This window comes from Penicillium concentricum, assembly GCF_028827145.1.
Source record: "Penicillium concentricum strain IBT 3081 chromosome Unknown utg000004l_segment0_segment0, whole genome shotgun sequence".
Lineage (NCBI taxonomy): Eukaryota > Fungi > Ascomycota > Eurotiomycetes > Eurotiales > Aspergillaceae > Penicillium > Penicillium concentricum.
In genome coordinates this window covers 2,404,458-2,420,764 of record NW_026622757.1, presented here as the reverse complement: position 1 = coordinate 2,420,764, position 16,307 = coordinate 2,404,458, and the positions used below count along the sequence as shown (strand labels likewise).

At 49.2% G+C, this 16,307-nt stretch overlaps 7 protein-coding genes across 7 annotated transcripts; 3 read left to right on the top strand and 4 right to left on the bottom strand.

The window, feature by feature from the left end:
* Positions 1 to 506: 506 nt before the first annotated feature.
* Positions 507 to 1,485, bottom strand: N7517_009870 (60S ribosomal protein uL2; the record flags this gene model as incomplete). Its single annotated transcript, XM_056727593.1, has 3 exons — positions 507 to 644; positions 713 to 1,290; positions 1,437 to 1,485. The coding sequence occupies 3 exons, from the start codon at positions 1,483 to 1,485 to the stop codon at positions 507 to 509; spliced, it is 765 nt and encodes a 254-aa protein (XP_056576165.1).
* A 1,028-nt stretch (positions 1,486 to 2,513) lies between these two features.
* N7517_009869 (uncharacterized protein) lies at positions 2,514 to 4,548 on the top strand (the record flags this gene model as incomplete). Its single annotated transcript, XM_056727592.1, has 5 exons — positions 2,514 to 2,699; positions 2,808 to 2,977; positions 3,087 to 3,216; positions 3,276 to 3,644; positions 3,694 to 4,548. The coding sequence occupies 5 exons, from the start codon at positions 2,514 to 2,516 to the stop codon at positions 4,546 to 4,548; spliced, it is 1,710 nt and encodes a 569-aa protein (XP_056576164.1).
* Positions 4,549 to 5,030: 482 nt separating this feature from the next.
* N7517_009868 (DUF1770 domain-containing protein) lies at positions 5,031 to 5,791 on the bottom strand (the record flags this gene model as incomplete). The annotated part of the gene is made up of 3 exons (XM_056727591.1): positions 5,031 to 5,072; positions 5,194 to 5,388; positions 5,483 to 5,791. 3 exons carry the CDS (start codon positions 5,789 to 5,791, stop codon positions 5,031 to 5,033), a joined length of 546 nt encoding a protein of 181 aa, XP_056576163.1.
* A 192-nt stretch (positions 5,792 to 5,983) lies between these two features.
* On the top strand, positions 5,984 to 7,527 carry N7517_009867 (adenosine kinase; the record flags this gene model as incomplete). Its single annotated transcript, XM_056727590.1, has 7 exons — positions 5,984 to 6,035; positions 6,088 to 6,103; positions 6,163 to 6,313; positions 6,369 to 6,710; positions 6,770 to 7,107; positions 7,169 to 7,282; positions 7,343 to 7,527. 7 exons carry the CDS (start codon positions 5,984 to 5,986, stop codon positions 7,377 to 7,379), a joined length of 1,050 nt encoding a protein of 349 aa, XP_056576162.1. The 3' UTR covers positions 7,380 to 7,527.
* An 871-nt stretch (positions 7,528 to 8,398) lies between these two features.
* Positions 8,399 to 11,448, bottom strand: N7517_009866 (uncharacterized protein; the record flags this gene model as incomplete). Its single annotated transcript, XM_056727589.1, has 7 exons — positions 8,399 to 9,397; positions 9,457 to 10,010; positions 10,064 to 10,654; positions 10,718 to 10,892; positions 10,961 to 11,087; positions 11,141 to 11,227; positions 11,285 to 11,448. 7 exons carry the CDS (start codon positions 11,446 to 11,448, stop codon positions 8,399 to 8,401), a joined length of 2,697 nt encoding a protein of 898 aa, XP_056576161.1.
* Positions 11,449 to 12,104: 656 nt separating this feature from the next.
* N7517_009865 (Zinc finger C2H2) lies at positions 12,105 to 12,920 on the top strand (the record flags this gene model as incomplete). Its single annotated transcript, XM_056727588.1, has 3 exons — positions 12,105 to 12,449; positions 12,504 to 12,593; positions 12,645 to 12,920. 3 exons carry the CDS (start codon positions 12,105 to 12,107, stop codon positions 12,918 to 12,920), a joined length of 711 nt encoding a protein of 236 aa, XP_056576160.1.
* Positions 12,921 to 13,425: 505 nt separating this feature from the next.
* N7517_009864 (uncharacterized protein) lies at positions 13,426 to 16,174 on the bottom strand (the record flags this gene model as incomplete). Its single annotated transcript, XM_056727587.1, has 3 exons — positions 13,426 to 15,848; positions 15,946 to 16,008; positions 16,054 to 16,174. The coding sequence occupies 3 exons, from the start codon at positions 16,172 to 16,174 to the stop codon at positions 13,426 to 13,428; spliced, it is 2,607 nt and encodes an 868-aa protein (XP_056576159.1).
* Between the last annotated feature and the right edge of the window lie 133 nt (positions 16,175 to 16,307).

Genomic DNA, 16,307 nt, shown 5'->3' with positions numbered 1-16,307 from the left:
GACTCGGGTGCATTACCGAGGGTGCTAGGTTCATATATAGTAGATAGTCAATATTAAAGGAATCCAATATATACTTACAGCACACAGCGTACTAACACGATCTTGGAACTGATGTTGAAACCAGTCAAAGAAATCATTGGGCTTCACTGCTGCATGGCATCGGCATCAAGCCATGGCGACAACGATCATACAGCACAATGTATATACCGATCAATTACGGCAAACTGTAATATCTACTAGGGTGATGGACAGGAACGATGAAAAATTTAAAGGTGTATCATTCCACAGCCCGAAGGGCTTTTTGATTTCGTTTCTGCCCTGTAGAGGCCAACCCCGGACCTCTTTCCATCACCCTTTATTTGTTCGACAAGAAAAAGGATGGTGTCCACAACCTTAATTCGCTAAGGGCGCATGAGACGCTCATCCGCAGGCGCCTAAGTACATTTGTCTCATAGCAGAATTCCATTTTCAACCCGTCACAAGAATAACTCCAAGAAAAAGCAGACTTAATCCTTGGTCTTCTGGGTACCGCGGAGCAGACCGGTTCTGCGGGCGGCAATGAGACCAGCCTTTTGACCCTGGGTAGCGTAGCGGGAGATGGTCGAGGCCTTACCGATGTGCTGGTGGTTACCACCACCGTGGGGCTGTAGGGAAAAATGTTAGAGATTGCGGTCCTGAATGTCATCGGGACTGTGTGTAGGCTAAAACTTACGTGATCGACGGGGTTCATGGCAACACCACGAGTCTTGGGCCAAGAGTTGCGCTTGACAGCGAACTTGTGCTTGGCACGACCAGCCTTGAGCAAAGGCTTGTCGGTACGGCCACCACCGGCAACGATACCAACCATACCGCGGGCGGTGTTCTTGATGACCTTCTTGGCACCGGAGGGGAGCTTGACACGGGTCTTGCCCTCCTCGGGGTTGTGGCCAATAACGGTAACGTAGTTACCGGAGGTACGGCCGAGCGCACCACGGTCACCAGCCTTCTCCTCGACGTTGGTAACGACGGTACCCTCGGGCATAGAGGCGAGGGGAAGGACGTTGCCGACGGTGAGGGCAGCGTTCTTACCGGCGTAGATGAACTGGCCGGTGTACATGCCCTCGTTGGCGATGAAAGTCTCGGTGATCATCTTGAACTTGTAGGGGTGACGGAACTGGACCTTGGCGAGGGGAGCACCACGGCCGGCATCGTGGATGATCTCCTTGACGACACCACGGGTGTAACCGTGGGCCTCAGCGAAGTCGAGAGTCCGGAATTGGGCAGGGGCCTTGTTCAGGCGGGTGTTGGCCGCTGTAAAGTAAAGAAAATTCGATATCAGCACTCCAATCTCCTTGCAGTTCTGTGTGGTTTTCCAATGGTCCTCTGGGTTTCCTCCTCGCTGCTCGGGGTGCGCAGCCTCGAAATTTCGTGCTGGGATGGTTTGCGGTCGCACTCACTGAAAATGGAGCCACGGCCCTTCCTCTGGTTGCGGATGACACGACCCATGGCGACTGTCTATACGATGATCCTATGTTAGTATGGAAATCGAACAGAAATGTCGTAGGAAAATGGTAGTCGTACCTCGAAGTGAAGATAGGCTTGTCGTTGACGAGTTGAGAAATCATCGGACACGGGGACTTGTGTGGGCTTTAGGGTGCGGTCGCTAATCTAACCCAATCGGGTATAGCGCATGGTCGCTTACTTGAATTGGTTGAACTACAGAAACACAGGCATTTCTAAAATAACCCTTTGATCGTGGAATTTATATGGTGTTTATTGATTAAAATAGTTTGACTACATTGAACGCAGTGTTTGAAAATACTATTTACTCAAAAATCTCTATATAACCTTTATTTTATGCGCGAAAAGACTCTTTCAGTGCAAGCCCTGTAGATTTTGGGAGGGCAAGTTATGTCAGCACTCACACGTGATTGCCAAGACCCGGTATCGCCAAGAGTCTCATTTTGGCGTGTTACTCTCTTCCTCGGACCTCAAAACAGCTGTGTCTGTATATTCCATATTTATATCTATGGTCTGGATGTGATGGGAATGTCAATGAAATGAGACCCAAATAAGTTTGGGCCGTACTTGCCTCTCAAAGCATTATAGATGTCAATATCAAATCGTTGACAATGCTTGTCGCCTACTTCTAGTATGAAACCAACAGATATGTAAAGTCGTCTCAACCAGTCGCATCCATTTCTCACCAGGCTATTATACATCTTTAGCTTAATTGCTTGTTTGAAAATAATCAATGGTAATGCATCAGTTCTTCACCAGCTCTCTTGAGCTCTATCTCTATACAGAAATCTACAAAATCCAAGCCGCTTTCATGCCAATATCCCATTTGTTTGAAACAGGTTCTTCTAGAAGACTACATGAAGTCTCAGTAAAAAAAAGTTACAAACAAAGGGAGCAGTTGTGTCCGGAATCCTTTAAATTGATCGCCCTTCGGGCGCAAGCTCGGTGCAGACGTGACGCTCGATTGCGCGCAACTTACTTCTTCCTTCATCACCTACCCCATCACTTCCACCATGCCTTCAGATTCAGAACTTTCATCATTATCATCGGCACCTCCGACAGATGACGAAGCTACCATGGCGATTGACCATCCGACTGGTATCGCAAAGTACTTCAAGAAGGAATCTGAGACGCCGCCACCGAAGCGGGAACCGTCACCTCCGCATGAATACGTCCTGGCCGACAACCCCGATATCGCGGTGAGTTTATTTCGCAGGAAGATTGTGCGCATTGCTTGATCTACGGACATGTATATGACGCGTTCAGTCAACAATAGGACACGCTTGCTGATTTATCGCAATCATTAGTTCATCGTTGCGTTCCGCGCGCGTTTCCATGAAGTGTTCCCCAAAGGAGTCCCACACTACGGCCCACAGGATATTGAGAAGGGGATTGAAGAGTCTCCCCCTGGAGAATACATCGAAAGACTTCTATGCGCATTGCTTGGGCTTGTTCTGAATCGCAAGAAGGAAGTTGAGTAAGGTCGCCACCTGTCGCCCGATACTGCGGAGTGCTTGACGCGCCTTTTCTACCCCCGCGCTATCGGTTGTGAAGTCAAATGCTAATTTAATGTTTGAAATATATAGACGACATCACTTTACACGTCCTCTCGAAGAAGCAATCCATACACATCAATCGCAGTGGCCAAAAGAATGGGAGAGCAAAAACCCCCTTCATGGGGGTCGCAGCTTTGCGACCATGTCCCCCGTGGAACGTGTATGTTTTTAAGACCTGCCACGACATCTGATTTGCGATTCTGACATGTTTCGTCTTAGCTGCGTTTATTGAAGTCCTTGATACTCTGGTCACTTTCGTCGTCCGAAGCGGTCCAGGCGAAGATCAAAGAATCCTACAAGCAGGCGCGCCACGATGATGACCTCAATCAACCATTGTCTGTCCAACCCTGGGGTCGGGATAGCCTGAAACGCCGATATTGGCTTATCGAAGGGCACGATGATACAAATTTCCGTCTCTACCGCGAAAGTAACCCGGCCCTTAAACACAACACTTGGTGGAGCATCGCCGGGAGTATTCCCGAGCTGGAGGCTGTCATGGAGAAACTTGAGGGCGAAAAAGGCACAAACTCCAAGAAGCTCAGCGAGAGAATACGCGCTTCGATTCCTCGGTTTGAGGCATCAGAAGAGGTGATTTCCTATTTGAGAAGTAAATTGGATTCTGCTAATGAATTATTAGAAACGGAGACGCAGGGACTATCGTCTCGCACGAAAAGCTGCCTTCGTCCGTCCGGATCCTGCGTTCTCTATGTATGAAGGTCGCACACGCGGCAAGAAACTGAAATATACGTACTCGGAAGACGAAGACTTCTTGTCTGATGATGAGCCTTCCACCCGTCGCTCTACGAGAAATGCGGCTCCTACGGAATCTTCAACCGAGTCTAGGCGCCCTCGATTCACGGCAAGCGGGAGGCAGATTCGATCTCGCGCCGGGGGCCTCTATGGCGAGGCTCTGTTGACTGGTCAACGCGACGGAGCTGATTATGAAGAGTTCGATGACGATGAAGAAGAAGAAGTAAGCAGACCGCAGAGGGCTCGAACTTCGACCCACCCCAACGGATACTCTGGATACGATCCCGATGATCTGGAGGATGCATCTGAAGTCCATTCAAGCGCCAATGAAAGCGGCAACGAATGGCAAGGTGTTGAAGACGACTTGGAGCACGATTTCGAAGGCGACAATGAAGGGAACGAAGCAAGTGCAGATGAGTCAACCGGCAATGAGGAGCCAGAAAGCCTTGTCGTGCAACTTCGATATGGCAAGGGAGATGCATCTGGAAATCCGGAGGTCCAGATTGACAAATCACCTCCTGCGGAAGATGTCGAAATGAAGGATTCTGGAGAAGCTGCAACATCTTCCTCCGCCCAAGCACCGCCGACGACACTCACCGATCAATCAAACTCGGGTGCGCATCAGTCCCCGACCATGATTACACCTTCACAACCTTCTGCTCCGATACCCCAAGTGCCAACCCATCCTGCAGTGGCCGTGGCTGCGCCCTCCGTTTCTTCAAATGGCGTTCATCAAAATTGAAACTGGCCATAAATTTGGTTCAGTCAGGCTTGAAAAAGACTAAAAAGAGAGCAGGGATGTACATTCTATGAATTGTTGCTAGATAGATCTTTTGGATTGCAATTGTACTTTATATTAGCTCTGTGTGTTGACCCAAGCTTGAAACGGTATACGAAGTAATGGAATGGAGATGCCAAAACAAAGATTGTCTCTCTCATGAGCAATTGCCCGATAAGTTCAATACATAGCAGACAACACTACAATTGTATATGGATTTATGCCAATCGACAACGCAAATGTTGTATTCTGACGCGGCAGCCCTTGAGGTCTGCCCGGTACGCCAGATATATGGCAAAAAAATAAGATAATCTACCAAGTAGAGTCAGGGGATATAGGAAATACAAATGGGAATCAACAACAGGCGCCTCCAACAGCGCAAACGCCAAAAATGCAAGCAATACAGTGTACACAGAAGCCAGTGGCCAGACCCCTGAATTAAGATACTAATAGGTCGCATCCAGCGCATAGCTGACCTCAGTCAGAGCCTGCATTAGAGAACTGGGCCGTGTAAAACTGCAAAAACTCCTCGAGCATCAGCCTCTCCACTTCTGCCACTTCTGGTCGAGATCAGATGGGAAATCGACGATTGGGGAAGCAGGTACTCACATCTTCAACCTGCGACGCCAGTTTAGGATCCCTGGCTGAGCCAATTTGCGGTAGATGCCAGTTGTTCACTTCGTACCACCATCTGCGAACCCGACTGCCGAGGGTGTGCCCGCTGACTGAGGCATTGCGGTTCCAGAAACGCCAGCCCGAGAGTGCGAGTGTCCAGACGGTTCCTTGGATCAGAGGGAGAAGTACCTAGAAGGAAAAAGATTATGTGTTAGCCAGGCATTGTCAAAGGGTTTTATTCTTGACAGCCTAAAGAGATCAACGGAATGGCGGCATTGCATACCTGATCCCTAGTGGTAATCCATGCCACTCGTCCCCAGGTATCGGCATCCTTAATGCTGGCCAGATAGCTCTGTTCGAAGCGCAGATCGGGAAGAGGAGGAAGATTCTGTCGCCGGTAGACTGGTCGAATTACTCGGCTTGGATGGACAATGTCGGAGGCAATGCTGGCTGTTTCGGAGTCCGGGCCTACCACGACAGGTTGTTTCTCTGAAGCTGCCGTGGCTGGGTTGATGTCATGAACTGGGTCAGGATTGTGATTGATGCTTGCAGATTGGATAATCTGCGGGATATCCATAGCATGGCCGGCCATTTTGGTGGATTATAATATGAATGTATAGAGCAAAAGAGCTGGTGAGTAGCAGCTCCCAAGGTCGGCTGTTACCGGTGGACCGGGGATGCGCAGTCCGCTCTTTTCTGCCAACCCCTCCATATCCTCCATATCCTCCCACCTTCCCACCCTTTTTACTTCAATTCCATTCTCATTCTCATTAATCATATAACAATGGCTGCTCCTCAAGGTTACCCTCTTCTATGTCTGGAGAACCCTCTCCTCGGTATGTGAAGTATCATCTCGTCATATTTTATAAAATGCTAACATTACTATAGACATCCAGGCTCGTGGGTATGGATGAACCTGAAGTAAAATGATGCTAAATTCCAGATGCTGATAATATCTCTTAGCGATGCCGCTCTCCTCGAGAAGTACGATCTGAAGCCAAATGATGCTATCCTCGCTGAGGACAAGCACATGGGTATCTACGAGGACCTGCTTGCCCGCGACGCCAAGCTGATCCCCGGTGGTGCCGCCCAGAACACCGCTCGTGGTGCCCAGGTATGCATTAAAACACTCTCGTGATCTGGAATATTGATACTGATAATGTTCCCAGTACATGCTCCCCGAGCAGTCCGTTGTTTACATCGGTTGTATCGGTAAGGACAAGTTCGGTGACATCCTCAAGAAGACTTGCGAGGAGGCCGGTGTCCACACCGAGTACCGTGTTGATGAGGCCCAGCCCACCGGTAAGTGTGGTGTTGTCATCACTGGCCACGACCGCAGCATGTGCACCCACCTCGCTGCTGCCAACGAGTACAAGCTTGAGCACCTCAAGCAGCCCGAGGTCTGGTCTCTTGTCGAGAAGGCCCAGGTCTACTACGTCGGTGGTTACCACCTGACTGTCTGCGTGCCTGCCATCATCGCCCTGGGTGAGGAGGCTGCTGCTAAGAACAAGGTATGTCATTTGCATTCTGATGCATTGGACCTCCATTCTAATCTATTTATTTTCACCAGACCTTCATGCTCTCTATCTCTGCTCCTTTCATTGCTCAGTTCTTCAAGGACCAGCTTGATAGCGTTCTGCCTTACACCGACTACACCTTCTGTAACGAGACTGAGGCTCTTGCCTACGCCGAGGGCCACCAGTGGGGCACCGAGGATATCACCGAGATCGCCAAGAAGCTCGCTCAGCTCCCCAAGAAGAACACCCAGCGTCCCCGTGTTGCCATTGTCACCCAGGGCACTCTCCCCACCATCGTCGCCATCGGCTCTGCTACTGGTGATGTCGAGGTGAAGGAGTTCAAGGTCCGCGAGATCTCCAAGGAGGCCATCAACGACACCAACGGTGCTGGGTAAGTGATATTGATCTGACCAACCCCACATTAACTGTTTACTAACCTTTGTCCCCTATAGTGATGCCTTCGCCGGTGGTTTCTGCGCTGGTGTCGTCTCGGGCAAGTCCCTTGATGACAGCATCGACATGGGCCAGTGGCTCGCCAGCAAGAGCATCCAGGAGCTTGGACCTTCGTGAGTTTCTTCCAAAGCAATACCTTGCAGGAATACTAGCTAACATCTTTCAACCTGCAGCTTCCCCTCCCCCAAGCAGACCTACTCCCGCTCTTAAGCGTTCATAACGTAGGCTACGAAAAAAGCATAGACTACCAAAACACCTTCAACACATCTCCCAACCTAATTTTGGAAGATTTTGTGCAATTCAGTTCAACAACCGGACGCGCACCACCTGACTTTGGATGATTCAACCCTCTATACCCAATTTTTCCTTTTTTTAAAACTTGATGACTTCAACGTACTCTCTGAAAAATCGAACAAAGGCCATACTTTATCGAGAATCTTGTCCTCAAATTATTTGTGGCCATTGGCCACTTGATGAATGAACATATTCGGGCAATCCTTTCTATTTATTCACATGAAAGAACAAATCTCGTAAACTACTATGAAGAGAAACACGTAAAACGCAAAATTGAATTTCAACTGCCTACATAACCAGCACGATGGTGTCAAGAGGGTAATGGGCCTCAAGCAATCTGCAGACCCATACTCGATTCAAAGATCACCGTATGTTCGTGCCACATGATTCTTTAACAAGAAAAGAAAAGAAGACAAGGCTAAGATTGATGGGGATAACAGGGTTCCAGGCCATATTGCATGAAAAGAAGAAAAGGCAGAAAACAGAACGAAACAAACGTCTTCTCCAATGGCAGATTGTCCATGTTCATATCCTCGTATTGATCATGTCGTATATTGAACGCACGTATTCGTCCAAACAAATTGCGAGGAGAGCGAGGACCAAAGAAGTTCCTACATTCTGGAAACAACCATCAGTGTGTCCTCGCCCACCAGAGGACTAGTGCGGCATCTGCCACTTGTGAACTGGCTAGCAGTACAAAATCTCGTCTGGTCGTTGTAAAGGTGCACACTGTCAGAGTAGGCCTGGATGTGTAGACGCAAGGCAAGTAAAGTCGCATCGCAGTATACAGGCGGCCACGCTCATAGACAAACACAGTACACGCCAGGATAGTTGGAGGTCGAGTTGCACTGTTAATTCTGACAGCTTGCCCGGCTGGTAGTGTAATATGCATATGCACATGGAAGAACTAAAAAATGAGAGCTTGGATATTGGAATCAGCCTCCTTGGCCACAGGGTGGGGTTTGTCCGATTGCTCCAAGCTGTGTTCCAGGCTTGCGCCCTCCAATCCCGGAGTTATAGGGAGTTGCTCCAGCGAGGCTGCTGGCGATGAAAGCGTCATTGGCCCACGAGGGATGTCCCAGGCTGCTGGGCGCTGGTTGGCTCGGGAGTTCGAATGCACCGAAGGTTGCTCGGCCGTGATCCCAGCCGCTGGCGGTGGGACGAGCATGAGACATGTTGGATGAGGCCCACGGCGTGGGCATCGATCCTACATCCAGCGAGTTTGAAAACTGCGCCTGGGCCAACAGGTGCTGTCGGAGCATGAGCTCATTTGCTAGCTGATCTTGCGACGGTGAGCGCTCAGAGGGAATGGCATTCCCAGAAGCCAGATGGTGCAGTGGAGCTTGCTGGCCAGGCTGTGGACCAAGGCCAGGAGGCGTGCGTGGAGGGGCGGTGTCTCTCAGCGGCGTCCAAATGCTGGGGAGGCTGGGAATGGCAGGTCGTGAGGTGTATGACTGAGCCGATGGCGCTCTAAGAGAATCGGCTGCATTCATGACTGGTGGACCAAGCCCAGGTGGAGGGGCGATTGGGGTGGTGAGAGGTGGAGAGTTTTCGTCACGGAACGGATAGGCATTGATATTAGGTGAAACATGCGTAGGTGTCGATATCTCACCCGTGCTCATGAAAGCAAATTGGTCATTGGGAGGGGTTTCATACGTGTCCGAGTCAACAAGTCGCTCAACACCCTCAACGATCTGATGCATGTTGGCGGACATAGATGCCGATGCAGACTGTGAACCGCCGAACAAGCTTTGGGCTTCTGCCGCAGAGTCTGTATTTGGAGCGGCCTGTGGGATATCCTCGCGCTCAATGCTCGCAGCCGAAAGTGCATGCTGGCGGCCATGAGGGCTGGAATAGAATTGTGGAGGCAGATCCTCTTCCTGATAGATAAATGTCTTCTTATCTTCACTGTCCACAAGAGCAACCGGGATTTTCTAAACGAGGTCAGCAATCTGTTTGTTTGTTTATGATATGTTGAGAGCTTTTCACGTACTCCTCTCACAACCAAGTCGAGTCCATCAATCACGAATTCACGAATTCGATAGAGCATTTCCATGTTGGGGTGACTTCTTTCAATCCCAAGATCGTGCATCCGGGGCTTTGACTGATCACCACCTCGACCATATCGGCGGGAAGTGGCATCCTGATCCAGAGGTGCAAACCCAAGACTTTCTTCGTCTTCTTCCAATAGATAATCAATCTCGGGAAGGCTGACCACATCGAACGAGGATGCGAGCAGGCTCAGCGTACCGGCATAAATTTTCCAGAATTCTTTGATTTGGATCGAGAGCGCTGAGTCCTTTTCGTCTTTCTGTTCAACCAGAGACTGGCTATTTGTGAGTAGCCAGGAGCTGTAATGGCGAAGCGCGGGCAAGATCCGGCGGGCAACTACAGACACCTTGTCTGGGATAGGCAGTGCGTCTTTGCTGTTTGGATCTTCAAAAGAAGCAGTCCGTTCTAATTCGACCAAAAGTATTTGCAGTAAGGTGAAAAAGGTCTTTACATTGATGCGCTGGAAAAAGACGCGTGCATCCAAGACGGACTCCTCTGGGGGATAGGTAAGCATATGCATGAGCAATGATAATGGTTCGAACTCTTACCAATGGACCGGACCTTGGCAAAATCCTCTGCCGCAATATTGATGAGACAGAACTTTTGTAGTGTCCCTTCTAGTGATCGCTCTCTAATTTCAACTGCTAGTTGGCTTAGAACTTCACTCTCTAACTCATCGTGCTCCGGGAAGTCGGTTCCCTTGTAACATTTCGCGTGAAGATAGAGGAACCACGGAGTCAATGCCCTTCCAGGGATACCGGCATCTTCCGGGCGGATCAGCTCTCGTTTAGCCCAGAGGCTCATGATTTTTCGGAGTTCAATCTCCAGATTGCCCTTCGCAGTAGGATGAGGCTCTTGAGCTGAAAGGGCTCTGTACAAATGGTAGGTAGCACGAAGATGATTTCCATCCGCGAGAGCGATAATTGCCAATTGGTTCTGAGATGCACCCGATGCAGGGTTGATCACCGACGCCAAATCATAATAACCGATAGCAGGGCCCCAGTTGCGATCTTTGCTGACGAGTTCCGATTCACGATAGCGGGAAAGGTCTCCCAGCCGGATAAGGGTTGCGTGGCATGACTGGAGAATGAGCCTGCGCAGATCATTGGAGGGCTTGATAGGAGGTTGGCCGGACAAATCTAGAAACAACCGCGGGTCAGCGTGTCTAGAAACGCGGTGCACAGCTTGTGTTCCTGCCTTACTCTCAAAATTGAACTTGCGCGCAACTCTCTCTAACTCAACAATGCCCCCAAATCGCGACGACAAATGCTGGATGTATCCTCGGTAAAACCGCTGGCTTGACTTAATGAAATCGAGGTAATGGCGTTCGAGTTTGCGCCTCTCAACTGGCTTTTTCTTGCCGTGCTCTTCGCGAAACTAATTGACACCCAAACACAGTCAGTGAATCCACCCTTGCGAAAAGCTCCGGTGGGGGAGTTACTCACGCGAAGCAACTGCTTGCGAAACCGATTGTTCACTTTCAAGTGCGCATCCCAAAGGCGACTCTCCACATCGACCTCGCGAGAAGCATTGAAGTCGAGGAGGATTGCATTTTGAGAAGAGGTCCGGAACCTATATGAAAAGAGGTCAGCCTTGAGCGGTGCGCGCGGGGCTTCGTCACTGACTCGGAGAGGAAATGTTCGAATTCATCGAATGTGCGCCGTTCTTGCGAGAAGCATTGCAGAAGCTCCTTCTCAGCTTCTATCGCAGTCCTATATGACACAACTGGTCAATGTTCACGATCCACAAATCGAGGGGAAAGTACTGACTTCCAGGCATCCGGGAACGAGGGCGCCATCAGGGAGTTAGCCCGGGGATCCCGAGCGTCAACCTCGCCGGTCAGATGGCTATGGCTTGGAATGTGAGCGGCGGAGGAGCCATCAGTATGTGAGAGACATGAAGGCGCACGAGAGTCGAGAGTATGAAATTGCATAAATGCGGTCCCGGCCTACTGCGATGATTGGTGTTGCCAAGGCGGGAGGTATCGTGTTTCGTATGACGATTACACGTTTTATTCTGTACTCAAACAATGAAAGGAACGTGAAGAGAATTTGAAATGCGCCGATTATCCAATTGAAAAAGTCTCGGCGATCATCTTCTACATATTATTATTCACTTACATTGCCCATAGGGTTATAGCATCCACGGGAGAGATCCGTGAATATTTTTGTCATCCGCCGATGCTTTTAGACTAGCTTCAGGTTGATCTAACTAGAAATTCGTTATAAATTCAGATTTCATGAACCTTTGGTACGAGATTTTGATATCATACTCCATAGTGTTGACGTACTTTCTATGAAAGTTTGCCCGAAGAGTGACATCTAAAAAGTACGGAGTAAAAGATATCTAAAAATGATAAAAAGTACATAGTAACCTTGGAAAACATCGTTACGCACTAAGCTATAGTCTGGATATATAGCTAACCGCCAACCTTGGAAATTTACCCTTATAAAATCATATAAAACCTCCTTATGTATTCTATACAGAGAAGGCGGAGAGTGGAATAAATTAAGTCTTGCATGGTCGCTGTACACCTCCGTACCATCAAGTTGACCTATCAATCCATATATATGCAAGGTGAATTAAACCATGTCCAAACGATCCCGAAGCTCGAGATCTCCATCTCTCGAGCAAGACACAATATCCGTATCCTCAATCGCAGTGAACACTACGACTCCCCCTTCCGAACGCAACAAGTTCATCGACAGTGATACCAACATCCTCCCTGAGGTGATGCATTGCTCCTTACCGCCTCACCGCGAGACACTGTCATTCACATCCTACGAAGATTACGAGGTCCATTACCTTCAATCTCATGTCAACCGCTGCTCCGAGTGCAGCAAGAACTTCCCTACTGGTCATTTGCTCAATCTACACATCGAAGAGAACCATGATCCACTAGCTGCTACGCGGCGAGCCCGCGGAGACAAGACTGTAAGCTCTAGCCTATCAATTGGTTTATACCCATTTTACTAAATAAAAGTAAAGTTCGGATGCTTCATCGAAGACTGTGAGCGAAAATGCTCAACCCCACAAAAACGACGACTACATCTTATCGACAAACACATGTTTCCCCGGGTATGGTTCCAGTTCAGAATGGGGTCCCTACGTCACTGACATATTATACAGAGTTACAACTTCTACGTTGTCAATGATGGCATCGATACACAAACATCTATGCTGCGACCTATGAACAGTCACAGACGACGCATCTCAACATCATCTGCTTTGGAGGGCAGGTTGCGGCGTCGAAGCTCGTCGCAATCGAACCCACCGGCAGCAGCAATCCCTGAAAAGAAATCACCAAATGAAATGGACATTGACGAGTTGGAAAAGTCGATGTCTGCCCTGAAGTTCGTGCCTGCAAGTGTTACTAGAAATCGCAACAAGGTCTCTGGCAAATAGTGTACATAGAGATGTTGTGCTTGTTTTATATACACCACCCTTCCTATGAGAGATGAGATAATGAGTAATGGAAAAGGAGTTACTTTTGAGATCTCACTATATGCAAGTTCTAGGAAAAACAAAAGCAGTTGCTATTGTCGACAGCAAACACCGGTAGGGTATAGACAGCACTAAGCAAGTGACGAAGTCATAATACATATAGATCGAACAAACATTGAACCCAAATAACCTGAAGTCCCAGTCCCCCATATACAAAACTCCCTGACACATCATCCAAAAGAGAAAACATAGGATCATTAGTATAGCCATTCCAGAGAGGCCGTTAAATTTTTTTTTTTCGCAAAGACGTTAGTTGCGTCTTTGCGCCAAAATTGAGCGGGCCAAGCATAAAGCCCAATCCCCGTGCACCATGGTGGCACACCAACATTCACTTCACCTGGAGGTTCTCTGGTCAATAGAACAAAGACCTGACCTCCTGGGTGACAGACCCCTCGAAACACTCAAATTAGAATTCCAAAAGGTCCGCATAGGCATCCAAGCTTGAGCCTACCAAATCAACGATCGCCCAGCTAGTATTGCCCTTGAAAGTTCGCGCCCAGACGCGGACAATCGCAACACTAAGCTGCCGCACTTTGTAAGGATTCGCCATGAACTCCATATCCGGTGCGCCAGGAGGATCAACAGCCATTTCGGTTTCATCCATCATGCTCTTGATCCACAGGAGCAACTTCCGCTCATGCTCCGACAACCTCTGCTCGGATTGTGTTGTGGGAATGGCAAGTAGCCAGCGACTAAGAAGAAAAGCGCATTCCAGACTACAGAGCGAATGCTGAATACTCCAGAAGAACGAATGTGTCCTGGCCACGAAGTCAATTCCCAGTCGTACCGGGATTGAAAGGGCATGGGCTGAGTGAAGCAGCGCCATAATCAGCCTGGGGCTACGTGCGATGGCCGGGGACTCGGTCAAAGCTGCTGCAATTTGGGCTGGATCCTGTGTGATGAGATGGCGGCAGGGACCCAAGTCAACATGTAAACGTATGTAGGCGAGTCCCAACAGAGCTGTAGAAGTGAATGCAATTGGACCGGCCGGATTCTGAGGATCGATGCTGGATTCGGGTGTGCGCTTCCATAGAGCCTTCCACGCACCCAATGAATTGTCTAGTACATTCAAATCATCAGGTCTCAAACTAGTGCCCTGCATTTGAGGCGCGGAAAGACAGAGCTGCCGAGCAAAGAAAATCTGTTGGATGATGGCGTGGATGAGGATATAGTTTCCAAGGGGCGATATGGGTGCCGACGGAAGTGACATCGATGATTTCAGGAAGAGCCTAGCAAAGGCCTCTTGGAAAGGCACGTCTGATACCTGCCTGGTGCGATGGACGCGGCGCCATTGTGGGGCATTGCTTGCTTTCCAAAGCTCATGAGAACACGGCATGTTTAGCTTCAACTCCCCGTTCAAAATCAGAGGAGGGATGTTATACATGATGGAGTGGAGGTTGAAGAAACAGTACACAATAAGCTTTGTACGTCTGTTCCCTTCTCTCCGTACCCACTCCTCCCAGCTGATAGGGTCTGGGCTGGGAGGTAATTCAGACAAGCCATGTTCACGCACGAGCCTGGCCAAAGTACTCTGGAGGGAGAGAATCTCCCGCAAGAGCTCTGGATGTCGTTCCCAGGACGCGAAGACAGTCAGCAGCAAAAATGTTCGAATCACCTCCATATGAGCGTCCGAATCATCCGGCATATATATTGATGCATTGAGTGTTGCGTTTGGCATTTGCTGATGATGCTGGAAAGGGCTGTTTGCCGTGTTAGAGATCATCGATGAGCCACGAGAGTTATGAAACCCAGATGGTGGGGATATATAGTTCCATGACGGTTGAGGCACTTGCTTGCTATCTCGCCGACGGAGTCGCTCCAATAAAATTGCTTTGGCGGCATGGAAAAGGTCGATGCCCCGGCTGTTTTCAAAGCGATAGTGTGAACCAGCAGCTGCCAGCGCTAGCGTAAGTTCAGGGGAAGCTTTAGCAACCGATAGCGTGGGGACATGTATAAACGGAAGATGTTCATTCAGTCCGTTGATATACCCGGCGAAGAACCGAGATAGGGCATGCCGCGATGGCGGAACAAATCCTTTCGGAAGAACGTATGAAAACTCTTCAAGTTTCGAGATGAACGCTTGGCGATCTGAATTAGAGATGTCCCATGCTGGTCTCGTACTCTCATCAGCCAGGCCGATACGATCATCCATTTCGTGAGATTCCGGTTGCAGTGATGGCAGCCGGGATCCAAAATTCGAGAAGGATGGGTGGTCTTCCGCGGGCCCCCTCGAGTCATTCATAATATCCCCACCAAGTCGTGTTGGTACCGTCTCACGGGGCGGTTTCGAATCGATCGTCAGACCTGGCGGTAGCATGGGCTCCTCGACCGACGAGAACACGCCTGAATCCCAGTCGGACGACAGACCCACACTTTCGAGAAAAACTGTGAAATCCTGGACAGGGTCCCCAAGATCAGTGAGATCGAGAATCGAAGGCTCTACACCATAATTATCGGCAATTGCCCTTTCCTGGATGTGAGGAAGTGGTTGTGATGTAGAAGCGACTGTATGTGTTGGTTTTCTCATGGACTCTAGGCTCTCCTGTTGACCCTCCAAAGCAACATGGCTTGCAGCATGAGATAAAAGATTTAAATCGTATCCCCAGGATGGATTGAAATGAGGTGTGTCTATGATAGATGGAGTCTGAACCTGGACTTCAGGTGGAGGAGGCACTTGGGTGTGGACTGGGATGGCATCTGCAAGCTCTAACATGCGCGACTCATGATGGGCGGGTTGGATGAGGTTGGACTGAATTGGTATTTCGTGGTTGTTTTCGTGACCATTCTGAACTCGATGTTCTCGACTGGCTGCACTTTCAGCAGGGTGGACTAATCGTTCATGTCGCACTAGAAGATCACTGCAAAAAAAAAATTATATCAGCGATTGACATTCTATTCCAAGGATCAAGCGCATTAGGGGGCCTACCTCCGAGCAAATGATTTAGAGCAGATATCACATGAAAAGGGTTTCTCCTTTGTATCTGTTGTCCTACATTAGATAAATTCCAAGTCGGGAAGCAAGATGTTACTCAACGGGTGCGGAGATGGCGTTGGAGATGCTCTAAGCGAGCAAAAGATCGACTGCAATATTCACACGATAAGGACTTTCGGTGAGTAGCACCTTTCTTTTTAGATTTTGCCTTTTCGTCCTCCATCGTGGGGGATGTTTTTTGGGGGGAGAAATGGGGGATCGCACTAGAGAGGGGAAGAATTTGAGGCCGGGCTGTTTGAGCGGGGAAATTGGAAACCCCCACAGTGAGGGGACGGTCACGTGTTGTATATAGAGTA